The 13077-nt window shown below is 40.1% G+C and overlaps 1 protein-coding gene across 4 annotated transcripts in view; it reads left to right on the top strand.

Moving 5' to 3' along the window:
• The window catches only part of TPP2 (tripeptidyl peptidase 2), a 133096-nt gene extending 121009 nt beyond the window's left edge, over positions 1 to 12087 (top strand). For 2 of the 4 annotated variants that reach the window (XR_011319348.1, XR_011319349.1), the window contains 4 exons: positions 2274 to 2415; positions 4328 to 4535; positions 9645 to 9764; positions 10602 to 12087. Coding sequence is in view for 2 of the 4 variants with exons in the window: in XM_069757964.1 (XP_069614065.1) it covers positions 2274 to 2404; positions 4328 to 4535; positions 9645 to 9764; positions 10602 to 10691 (549 nt within the window). In the remaining 2 variants the exon portion in view is untranslated. The remainder of the gene's footprint in view (positions 1 to 2273; positions 2416 to 4327; positions 4536 to 9644; positions 9765 to 10601) is intronic. The other 2 variants (XM_069757964.1, XM_069757963.1) reach the window with 1 other exon arrangement.
• Positions 12088 to 13077: the final 990 nt, after the last annotated feature.

The raw sequence follows: 13077 nt of genomic DNA, 5'->3' as shown, positions 1-13077 counted from the left end.
GTCAAAAATATGAGTTGGTACTAAGTAAATTTGTATAAAATTTAGAGACTTGTAAATTTTTTAAAGGGTAAGGCCAAATTTTCACACCAGTGAAACGAGCTATTTTACTTGCCCGTTGGCTCTCCTGAGCTTCTGTGGTATGGGCAGTACATGAGGCAGTCTGCTTGGGGCAGAAGACTCACTTGTTGTGGTGGGTGTTGCCGTCCAAGTGTGGTCTTTGTCTCATGGACTGGTGAATTTGGTGTTGCCCGGCCTGTTGCGTACAGGATCGCTGCCTACAATTAAGAATGCCATGATTTGGTCTATGGTCCCATGATCATTTTTTGAATTTTTTTCTTCAGACGAAGTCTGATTTATATTCTTGCCCTCTTCTATAGCAGTGCTTAATATTAAATACCCATATTGTGTTTTTTTGCAAATCTATAGAAGAGGGGTAAAATAAAGGTAAGTTCTTCTTCATACGGACGGTACTGCCAGAGAATGGAACTCCGCTCCTACTAACCTATTCCCAGTTTATGGTTTTACATGATCATTGCGCTCAGGTCGTTTTAAGGTAGAAAAAGTATGAGTGGTATATTCACAATATTGGGAGAGGAAAATTTTAAAAAATTATGAGCATTTTACAGCTTTGATAGCACTATTAAATAGTGTCCACTTCACTGTAAAATATCCAGTAATGGTAACCATTCCATTAATTTCTGCAGGATTTCTTCAGTGTCCTTTCTGTTCTTGCTCTTTTTTGTTTGGTCACTTTCTGGTCGGTAGAAACACTCCAGGCACAGCGGATCCACTTGTCTCATATCTGCTCCATCACCTTAGCAGTCAGTGTGAGACTGATGTTTTCTCTGGTGGTCTTTCAATTCTAGTGTCATGCACCGCCCCTCTCAGGTCCTGCCAAAAGCATTGCATAGAATATCTGTTCATCTTTTTGGGCGTTTCACTTTTATTCTGCACTTGGCTTTTTTAGAAACCTCTTGACGTGTTATAGATTTGTCAGAAGTTTCAGCGGGGGTCTGAGTGCTGACCATTCAATAATGAAGTTACATTTTAAAAGCGACACCCTTGTCCATTTTCCTACCCATGAAGACATTGTTGTGCCATCCACTTTTTTTTTTTTTTTTAAACCAGTTAAGATCGATTGCTACAATGTCGCAACAACTGTATATACATCTGTATATCGTTGCTGCTGATCAGTTTTCATACAGTAAGATTTTTTTTTTTTTACACCTTTAGTGTGAACATACCCATAAATCCCTTCTAAAATGAAGTTGGAAAATCCTGCATGTACCTGTGTCATGTAATATTTACTATGCATGTGACCATTCCCCCCCACAATTTTGCATCCTAAATGTACACATCCTGTAACATATCGTTATCCACTACATGTGCATGTAGATATAGATTACTGGCACTGGTCGTATTACCGCATCGAATTTATGACATTTCATTGGTTAAAATATCCAATTAAAAATGACCGGCCTCCTGATCAAAAGCAGCCAATTTATGCTCTTGTAATATTCCTGCTGCTCCACTAAGTACGCAGCTTTTTTTTTCCCTTTTCTGCATTTGTTTAGTTCTACTTTTTATGGTCTTTATCAAGGGCCTTGCGCTCAAAACTTTCTGGGGTCTGGTCTTTGGGCTGCTCTGCATAGTGACCATGTGAACACAGCACCCTTGGTAAAGACCATATAAAAATATAAAAAAAACATACTCTGGTACAGCAAGAATAAAACAAGAGCAAAGCCTAGCCACTTTTAATCTGACCATCTTCACTAGATTTTTTTTCTTAGCATGACCATGTAGTGAGCCATTACGTATTCTACCATATATACTATTGTATAATAGTTAAGGCTACGTTCACATTAGCGTCGCGTCGCTGTTGCGTCGGCGACGCAGCGGCGACGCGCCCCTATGTTTAACATAGGGGACGCGTGCGTCTTTTTGCGTGCGTCTTTTTGCACGCGTTTTCCGACACGTGCGTCGTTTTAGACGCTAGCGTCGGACGCAAGAAAACGCTACAAGTTGCATTTTTCTTGCGTCCGATTTCGTCAAAAAACGACGCACGCGTTTTTCCGTGCGTCGCGCGTTGCGTCGCCGACGCAGGGCGGCGCAACGCTAGTGTGAACGTAGCCTAAGTGGCTGACTTTAGGTTCACAGTTGATCAGAATTTTAATGCATCTCAAATTCCATCTAGCAACAAATCTGGTAATGTTTCACTGTTTAGAGACTTTAACATTTTCTTCCTAATGTGTTATGTTATTATTTTCTTTCAGGAGCGCATCAAACTGATCAATGAGATTGTTTTGGCTGCTGATGAGGTCATCTCTAGAATCGACCAGACCGCTCTTGCATTTTTTGTTGCCATGAAGACCGATCCAAGACCAGATTCCGCCACTATAAAAAAGTACCTAACCAGTAAATATTTTGCTTTATTGACCTTTTTTTGTACTATCTGTATGCAAAACGACCTTTATACGGAGCAGTATCTGTAGTTCCAAGACTGCTTGTTCTGGGTATTTAGTTTCTGAGCAGTTTTGACATTGAACTTGTTACATTTTGATCTTGTTGATTCCTTACAAACCATTCACTGTCCATCTGTAGAATTGTGCTCCCAGAAGGCCCCCAAGTATGGGCTCACACTGGTACTATTTTACCACGTCAGATGGATGTGATGGCTATAATTGGTGTTTTGCGATGTCCAGTTCCCAAGCAGCTTCAGAGTAGACTGGTTTTAAAGAAGCACTTTAATGGCTCCCATCAATGGCTGTATCCTCTTAATATCTTGCAATCTTCATGTTGTATTGCTATGTACTTACAATTGCTCATTATGCTTTCTATCCATATAATTCTTCTCTATTCCATTAGGTTTGTGACATAAAGTGATTAAAAACTGACTAGATGAAACCATATAAGCTCTATGTAGAAGTAGGTCAATTTTTTTTTCTGCACAATTCATGAATCACTGCAAAAGTCTATGGCAGGGGCATGGGGCAGAGCATCTGGGTCAGGAATTGTAAGGCAGAATGATTCATGCAGGGAATAGAGATTTCCTGTTTCTACATAGAGCAGAGAAAAATTATCTGGGTAGAAACGCAAAATGAGAAATTGTAAGTACACAGTGCCATATAATATGATGATTACAATATAAATTAAGAGGATAGAAACTTTGATGGGAGGAGGGCTCCTTTAACAATAATTTTAAAACTGCTACTTGTCCTGTTCTATTTTTTTTTTCTTCTTTTATTTATTCTAAGTTTTGATTATTTTTCTTACATTTTTAATGATTATTTTTATTTAGTTTTCTCAAATTAAATAATGTAACTTTGTATAATTGATTTTGTCTGTCTTATAAAATCAACAGCTGCTTTGCAGTTAGGTTTATTAGGTATACAGTAACCATAAAAGATTAAATTACTTACCGGTAATGGGATTTTCCAGAGCGCACCACACGAGGGGATCCACTCGTCAATGACAGGAGACAACACAACAGATTTACAGAAACTAAATCCACCCTAGGGAGCAGCCACCACCTGTAGAACCCTTCTCCAAAAGAATAGGTGAGCAGAGAAGGGCAGATAGTGCTTATAGAAGGTTGAAGGAGAGGACATGTTGATGCCGGGGAGAGGTCCCGCCCTTTTATTTAGTAGGTTTTCTGTCCTTTATGAGAAGATCCTCTCTCTTTTGGTGCTGTCATGGGGGAAAGGAAGGAAATGCAATCGGAGACCAAATTTTCTTTTAAACTTTTAACATAAAAAAAATTAGAAAAATAACTTGCTATGGATTTTTCTTGATTATGGTATTTTCTATGTATAAAATAAACTCTAGAATAGTTATTTATAATGCGACTTGTACTTTTCTTTCCTAGGCTCAGCTAGGTTATTGTCAAGTTGGTAACTTAATTTAAACCATGATTGTAAACTAGAGATTTGCATGGTGAGCATTAGTTCTGTGGTTTGGAATCAACGTTATCCGGTTTTTGTTCCAAAAAAAATCTAAATCAGCTATTGTTAGAAATCATTTCTAGAAGCTTTTGAGTCCATATTATATGTTGACCTATGTCATTTTAATGGTTCGTTAAAATTAATGTAGACAAGCAAAAGAAATATACAAAACTTCTAAATGACCTATAATCGGGGGTTTAATAGTCTACATTGACCAGCTGTCCAAAAAAACTGTAGCAAACATTTCTGCATTGCATGAAATCCATTTTCTCTCTCTGATGCGATTTATAGTTTTTAAAGCTTACCCTTGACTGCTGCTTTTTTTTTTTCTTTTTGCTTTGAATAAATATTTGTTACAAACTTCCTTTCATGTATTTTTTTTCCAGTGACATGGACAAGCAGAAAACTACCCTAATTGATGCTCTGTGTAAAAAAGGCAGCGCCTTGGCAGATAAAGTGCTCCACATTCAGTCCAAGGAGGGTGCTGCTTCATGTGATGCCGATGGGAGAGAAGAGGATCTTGACATTGCTTTAGAAGCCTTAAATGAAACTTATTGGGAACTTGTTAAATGGGCTGATATATATGACTCAAAGGTAATTAGCAAATGTAACTCATGGACAAATAGTCTCCATCATAGTGATATGGAAGCAGCGATGCTGCTGCTTGGAGGGTTCCTAATCATTAATGGGACTATTTAATGGTTGTTCCTCTGTGAACCCTGTGTTACAGCAAATATACAATAAATTTAAGGTTAAAAGACTCCAAGCCATTGAGTTCAACCTATACTCTAACATGTTGAAGGCAAAAAGACCCTTGAGCAGATGCTAATATCTCCATATTATGGGGATAAATTCCTTCCCAACAAATGTATGGCAATCGGACTGGTTTCCTGGTTCAATGCTCCATTACTTAATTTAGTACAACCATCATGTAATATTACAGTCATGGCCAAAAGTATTGACACCCCTGCAATTCTGTCGGATAATACTCATTTTTCTTCCTGAAAATGATTGCAAACGCAAATTATTTGGTTATTTGGTATTATCTTCATTTTTTTTGTCTTAAATGAAAAAAACACAAAAAGAATTGTCCTAAAGCCAAATTGGATATAATTCCACACCAAACATAAAAAAGGGGGTTGACAAAAGTATTGGCACAGTTCGAAAAATCATGTGATTCTTCTCTAATTTGTGTAATTAACAGCGCCTGTAACTTACCTGTGGCACCGAACAGGTGTTGGCAATAACTAAATCACACTTGCAGCCAGTTGACATGGATTAAAGTTGACTCAACCTCTGTCCTGTATCCTTGTGTGTACCACATTGAGCATGGAGAAAAGAAAGAAGACCAAAGAACTGTCTGAGGACTTGAGAAACCGAATTGTGAGGAAGCATGAGCAATCTCAAGGCTACAAGTCCATCTCCAAAGACCTGAATGTTCCTGTGTCTACCGTGCGCAGTGTCATCAAGAAGTTTAAAGCCCATGGCACTGTGGCTAACCTCCCTAGATGTAGACGGAAAAGAAAAATTGACAAGAGATTTCAACGCAAGATTGTGCGGATGTTGGATAAAGAACCTCGACTAACATCCAAACAAGTTCAAGCTGCCCTGCAGTCCGAGCGTACAACAATGTCAACCCGTACTATCCGTCGGCGTCTGAATGAAAAGGGACTGTATGGTAGGAGACCCAGGAAGACCCCACTTCTTACCCCGAGACATAAAAAAGCCAGGCTGGAAGTTGCCAAAACTTACCTGAAAAAGCCTAAAACGTTTTGGAAGAATTTTCTCTGGTCAGATGAGACAAAAGTAGAGCTTTTTGGGCAAAGGCATCAACATAGAGTTTACAGGAGAAAAAAAGAGGCATTCAAAGAAAAGAACACGGTCCCTACAGTCAAACATGGTGGAGGTTCACTGATGTTTTGGGGTTGCTTTGCTGCCTCTGGCACTGGACTGCTTGACCGTGTGCATGGCATTATGAAGTCTGAAGACTACCAACAAATTTTGCAGCATAATGTAGGGCCCAGTGTGAGAAAGCTGGGTCTCCCTCAGAGGTCATGGGTCTTCCAGCAGGACAATGACCCAAAACACACTTCAAAAAGCACTAGAAAATGGTTTGAGAGAACGCACTGGAGACTTCTAAGGTGGCCAGCAATGAGTCCAGACCTGAATCCCATAGAACACCTGTGGAGAGATCTAAAAATGGCAGTTTGGAGAAGGCACCCTTCAAGTATCAGGGACCTGGAGCAGTTTGCCAAAGAAGAATGGTCTAAAATTCCAGCAGAGCATTGTAAGAAACTCATTGATGGTTACCGGAAGCGGTTGGTCGCAGTTATTTTGGCTAAAGGTTGTGCAACCAAGTATTAGGCTGAGGGTGCCAATACTTTTGTCTGGCTCATTTTTGGAGTTTTGTGTGAAATGATCAATGTTTTGCTTTTTGCTTCATTCTCTCGTGTTTTCTTCATTTAAGACAAATTAAATGAAGATAATAATACCAAATAATTTGTGTTTGCAATCATTTTCAGGAAGAAAATGAGTATTATTTGACAGAATTGCAGGGGTGTCAATACTTTTGGCCATGACTGTATATTCATGAAGAATGCTAACCAGCTCCTCCTTGAACTTGTTTAGTGAATCAGATCATTACAGCACCATGTGGTAGAAAGTTCAATAATCTCACAGCTCTTAGGCTAAAGGCCCCTTCACATTTAGCGACGCTGCAGCGATACCGACAACGATCCGGATCGCTGCAGCGTCGCTGTTTGGTCGCTGGAGAGCTGTCACACAGACCGCTCTCCAGCGACCAACGATGCCGGTAACCAGGGTAAACATCGGGTAACTAAGCGCAGGGCCGCGCTTAGTAACCCGATGTTTACCCTGGTTACCATGCTAAAAGTAAAAAAAAACAAACACTAGATACTTACCTATCGCTGTCTGTCCTCCAGCGCTGCGCTCTGCTTCTCTGCTCTCCTCCTGTACTGGCTGGGAGCCGGAAAGCAGAGCGGTGACGTCACCGCTCTGCTTTCCGGCTCACAGACAGTACAGGAGGAGTGCAGAGCACAGCGCTGGAGGACAGACAGCGGTAGGTAAGTATGTAGTGTTTGTTTTTTTTTACTTTTAGCATGGTAACCAGGGTAAACATCGGGTTACTAAGCGCGGCCCTGCGCTTAGTTACCCGATGTTTACCCTGGTTACCAGTGAAGACATCGCTGGATCGGTGTCACACACGCCGATCCAGCGATGTCTCCAGGGAGTCCAGCGACGAAATAAAGTTCTGGACTTTGTTCAGCGACCAACGATCTCCCAGCAGGGGCCTGATCGTTGGTCGCTGTCACACAGAACGATTTCATTAACGATATCGTTGCTACGTCACAAATAGCAACGATATCGTTAACAATATCGTTATGTGTGAAGGTACCTTAAGTGCACACGTTGCGGCATTGCTTTGGAAATTTCCGCAGCAATTCCGCAACTCCTGCCGTGGGTGTATCGCATGTGGAATTGGCATGCGTATCCCCGCTAAACACTGCATTTTGCAAGCATAACTAGCTTGCAGAATGCTAGCGTTTTCCAAGCGATCTGTAGCATTGCTTGGAAAACTGACAGGTTTGTCACACTTGCCAAACATAGTGTTTGACAAGTGTGACCAACTTTTTACTATTGATGCTGCTATGCAGCATCAATAGTAAAAAGATCTAATGTGAAAAAGAATAAAAAAAAGTTATTCTCACCTTCCGACGTCACCCGATCTCCTCAGCGGTGCACGCGGTGGCTGGGATGCTATGTGCAAAGGACCTGGGATGACATCACGGTCACGTGACCGCGACGTCATCACAGGTCCTTCGCACACAGCATCCCAGCCGCCGCGTGCACCGCTGAGAGGCGGGAGGACTCCAGGGGCCATCGGAAGGTCAGGATATCACGATTTTTTATTTAATTTTTTTTTTTTTTAACAATTATATGGTGCCCAGTCCGTGGAGGAGAGTCTCCTCTCCTCCACCCTCGGTACCATCCGCACATGATCCGCTTTCTTCCCGCATGGTGTGCACAGCCCCATGAAGGAAGTAAGCGGATCAATGCATTCCTATGTGTGTGGAATCCCCGCAATTCCGCAAATTAATGAAAATGCTGCTTTTTTTTCTGGAATGCGTTTCCGCTCAGGAGAAAAACGTAGCATATGTATACAAAATGCAGATTGCATTCTTTTAATAGGATGCTTAAAGTGAGCGTTTTTTTTTTTTTTGCGGTTTTATCGCGTTTTTATAGCAAAAAATCCGGAATGTGTGCACATAGCCTTACAATAAGGAATCGCTGTCTGCAATAGTGATGATTAAACCTCCTTTCCACTAGGCGTAGAGAATACCCCCTTGTCATCAATGTAGGCCTAGGTGTGTAAAGATCATTAGAAAGATTTCTATACTGTCCCTTCATGTATTTGTATATTGTAATTTGACCCCAAGTCTTTATATTTACAAACTGCATGACCCCCAGGTTTGACAACTGGTCTTGGGACTGCAGTTTACACATTTATTTTTAAAGGGCTGCCCACTACTGGACAACCTGTACTTAATCACTTCAGTGTCCCATGCTCCGACACCGAGTGTTTGAAAATAGTGTTTGAGCAAAAATTCTTGATATAGCTGCAGTTCAGGGCAGCTTCTTAACCCCTTCACCTCATGTGCCGTACGTGTCAGGTTTGCCCCTTTCATGTGGGCTCCGGCACTGAGCCCACATCTTTTCCGGCACATGACAGCTGACATAAGCCCCTAACAGCTGCGGTTGGAATCGCGATCCACTCATGGCTGTTAATCTTTTAAATGATGCTGTCAATCTGACAGTGGCATTTAACGTGATCGTGCCGGAAGCACGTCACTAATCCCGCCCATCGCCGCCTGTGTCACATGACCGTGGGTCGCCGATGGGTTGACATGACAACCCGGGTTCTGCATGAGACCCCTATGCTTGTCATTGTCGCAATGCTAAGAGCGCTGCACAGCAGTCAGCGTTCATAGCAAGTGAGCATTTTTGCCACACAAAGCACATCTGCAGCCCTGCTCTGCGTTAGCACAAGCGATCGGATGATTGCGGCTTCTAGTCTCCCATGGAGACTATTAAAGCCAGAGTAAAGAGAAAAAAAAAAGTTTTTAAAAATATTAAAATTAAAAAAAAGTTTAAATCAAAATAAAACAAAAAAATACACATTTGGTTTCGCTGCATTCAGAATCGCCTGATCAATATATAAAAAGAATTAATCTGATCTTTAAACAGCATAACGAAAAAGTCAAAACGCTAGATTACGTTTTTTGGTCTCTGCAACATAGCATTCAAATGCAATAACGGTTGATCAAAACATCGTATCTACCCCCCAAATGGTATCAATAAAAATATCAGCATGGCGACAAAAAATAAGCCCTCACCCTGCCCCAGATTCCGAAAAACAGAGACGCTACGCGTCTCGGAAGATGAACCTTTTTTTTTTTTTTTTCACTGCTTAAATAAAAAAGAGCCTATACATGTTTGGTGTGTATGAACTCGTAATGATCTGGAGAACCATAATGGCAGGTCAGTTTTAGCATTTAGTGAACATGGCAACAAAAAAACTAAATGATAACTAGTCCTGTTAAATGAACTTGTCTTTGTGCTCTAATTATACAGATCGTCTTTTTTCCAAAATATCAATAGTTTTCTGTTTCATTTCTGCTGTAGGTTTTGCCATTTGTCTATAAACATGCCTTGGCAAATAAATTATATGGGCGAGGTATAAAATCAGCAACAAAGCTTGCAGAGGAGAAGCCAACTAAAGAAAACTGGAAAAACTGTGTCCAGGTGAGTTAAAGCTACCTTTCCAATAGGTTTAGATCAGTTTTTCAGTAGCACAATGTTGCAAATTTTATACTGCAACCATCTTAATCCTGCATAAAAAGTTACAATTTACTCAAAAATCTATATTTAAGAAGTTGTTCACTACTTGGACAACTTCTTCTCATACCCCTCGCTTGGTCCCCATAAAATAATAAAGTTATGCTCTCCTTCTGTGTCGGCACTGTTCCCACTGTGTTGGCACGCCATCTCCCGGGGCTCCCGTCCTGTTGTTGTGGCATGTGACTTTGGCGCCCAATCAGTGCTGGTGTCACTGTCCCCGCCTCCTGTTGAACTGAGCAAGGAGAGTAAGTTAAATCGGCTGCAGCCCGGACTTCCTCTTCATGTTTGATTTGTCCAGGGCAGTGACGCCGCCAATGATTGGACGTTGGTGTCACAACATCCACATATGGGACCGCGAGTGCCAATCCCACGGAAACGGCACTAGTGCGGGAGGGGAGCAGAGGCTTTATTATTTAATGGGGGCCAAACATTTTGATCAATAAGGGGTCGTCCTATTAGTGAATAACCCTTTTAACGTGACATTTGACACATTGATCTCCTGCAGTTTTTGAATATTAGAGGGAAAATGTTTCTTAAAAATGTACTGACACATGTTATGTACTTGTAAACATGTTTGAGTCATGAACTGGTAAATTGTCTATTGAGGGGAACATTTCCATTTCATTAATGTACATTTTTCTCTTCATGAATGCATACTTTGAAGAAATATTGAAATAAAGGTACCATACTTTTTTTTATCATTTAGTTGTAAGGTTGACGTTTTTCTTTTTATATTTACAGCTGATGAAGTTGTTGGGATGGACCCATTGTGCATCTTTTACAGAAAACTGGATTCCAGTCATGTATCCACCAGAATTCAGTATTTTCTAAAACCGCACCCATAACTAAACTATTTTATACAGAAGTCTTATAAATTGGGGATATTTAGAGTTGTGTATGATTTTTTTTTTCTAACGCATGGTATTTGTTACTGTAAGGCATCTGTCAGTCTGTGTATATCTGCCAATTCACCTTTGTGCTTCATAGTGTGAGGTATTTGGATGGGTATGATTTTTGCATGCCTAGTTGGGTATTTTAAACAGAAGAGCAGGATTTTACAGCTGTCACATTTTAACATTTTATGTTTAGGTTCTCCTTGCCTTAATCATTCAGACTCAAATTATTGGTTACAAAATATTACTTCCCGCTTGCTGCCTACACTGTGGGTGAAGGCTCGATTTTGCTGCCAAATTCTGAAATATTAGACTTTAAAGAATGACTTGACTTCTAGTCATTTATTTATTTTAATAATTTTGTTCACCGTGGAAAGTTATGACACTTTGCAAATCACTTTATTAGGGAATTTGTCTTCATTCCTGTAATGAAACAAGCAAACAAAAAAGCCTTGCATGTAACTGGCTTCCAAACGTCTGTCTGTTCCAAATGTATTTGCCTGCATTATGCGTCATTGAGATCAAGTAAGTACTCATTTGGAGCACAGATGCTGGCAGTGAAAGGATCAGCACCTCTCCTCATTTTACTATTCTGCTTATCAGAACAATCTCCTGCAGCAGCTTATCCCCAGACCCTGCCATCATCTGTACCCCAAATGAGTACATACTGACATCAATAGACTGGCATAGAGCAGATAGTAGCCACTCACATCTAATTTGTATGCAAGAATGTAGACAAATTCCCTAATAGTGTTTTTTCCAAAGTTTAATAACTTTCCATGCTGAAAATTTTTGTTTTATAAAAAAATGAAATAAGTTTAGTTACTGTTTAAAATAAGTATATTTAATGCTTCCCAATGTAAGCAGCTTTTACTCTTTCTGCACAGTACAGTTTACATTTAGCAAACAAGCTTTCTTTTAGGATCAATAAATTTTTATACTAAAGGGACAGTCGCATTATGTTTTTGACCTCCGTGGAAACGTCTCTCCACTTTCGAGTAGTTCTGCTTTTACATGTTTTTTGTTGTTTTTTGTTTGTTTTTTTTTGCATTTACTCTATGTATAGAAAAAAAGGATTACATTACAGGCGTAGACATTCGAGAAATGTATTCAGCAGGTAGCAAGAAAAAACAAACCTGTATATCAACAATGGTGTGCCAGGCATTTAATGCTTTTATTCAGGTATACTGTAAAGCTATACATATACATTTATCAACAGAATTATGTAAAATAATGCAGAAACCATTATGTAACAAACTCTGGTATTCATGAGTTTTTTTGTTTTTTTTTTACGTTAATTTCAAGACTTAAATAAATACACATGAACTGCGAAATCTGTCATGATCATTTTGTTTAACTCTTTGGACAGACGGCTATTGGTTATTACAAATCGGCACTAATATATCCCAAGCGAGCATGTGAACATCATTAAAATGTACCAAAACCAATGCAAAGGAAAGTGGCCCACAAGTTGCCCACATCTCTTCCACTCGTTGAACTTAGCTGATAGTTTTGTCTTGTTTTTTTTTTGTTTTTTTTTTAACGAAATTCAACAACTCCGATTCCAGCTCTTCTTTTTTCAAGACCCTTTGGAAAATGGAAGACGTGAAACTCCTCCACTTTTTTTTCTTTACCAAGATTTCTTTTCATGCTTCTGCTGTAGGTTTTTGGCACATTCCCAGTTAAAAATATCTAAAGCCAAATGAATGGCCCTAAAAGTGGTGTCCACATTTTTGTGAAGGCCAATTCAAGTGGCTAGGTTGTCTCCTCTATATTACAATCATTGTCCCATGTTACATACAGCATCATTGGGAAATAAGCTGCTGAGCGTTTGGGTCAAGAGACCCACAGAAATAACATGGCCACTCTACAACCATGTGAATTGGCCATTAGTTGGTTCAGTCATCTTAATTGCATTCACTTTTAATAAGTACATGATTTTTGATATGCAGTCATACAATATTCACGGAAAAGACTGGTAAAGGGGATGAGTGAAAGTGCTCAGATAAGGTGTTATCTGAGCTTATTCATGTGCTAACCGAGTGTCTTGAATAATATGTTGGAGTCTCCACGTCTGCATGTGGAAAACCCGGCATGTGTTGCGGTGTCTTACCGCTACGGAAAATGCATCCGCGGGGACTAGAACATAGTATTCGAGCATGCCGAAGACGCTCAGATAGCACACGAGCGTACTTGTTAACACCTTATCTGAGCATGTTCGCTCATCACTACTCGTTACAACTGAAAGAATCTGCTTTTCCATGTCCGAACAGCCCCGCACGAGCCTTATTTGCTATAGTGGAGTAAACTACACCATCATTGGA

This window comes from Ranitomeya imitator, chromosome 3 (genome assembly GCF_032444005.1).
Source record: "Ranitomeya imitator isolate aRanImi1 chromosome 3, aRanImi1.pri, whole genome shotgun sequence".
Taxonomy (NCBI): domain Eukaryota; kingdom Metazoa; phylum Chordata; class Amphibia; order Anura; family Dendrobatidae; genus Ranitomeya; species Ranitomeya imitator.
The sequence above is the reverse complement of the archived record's forward strand: the minus strand, read 5'-3'. Positions and strand labels throughout refer to the sequence as shown.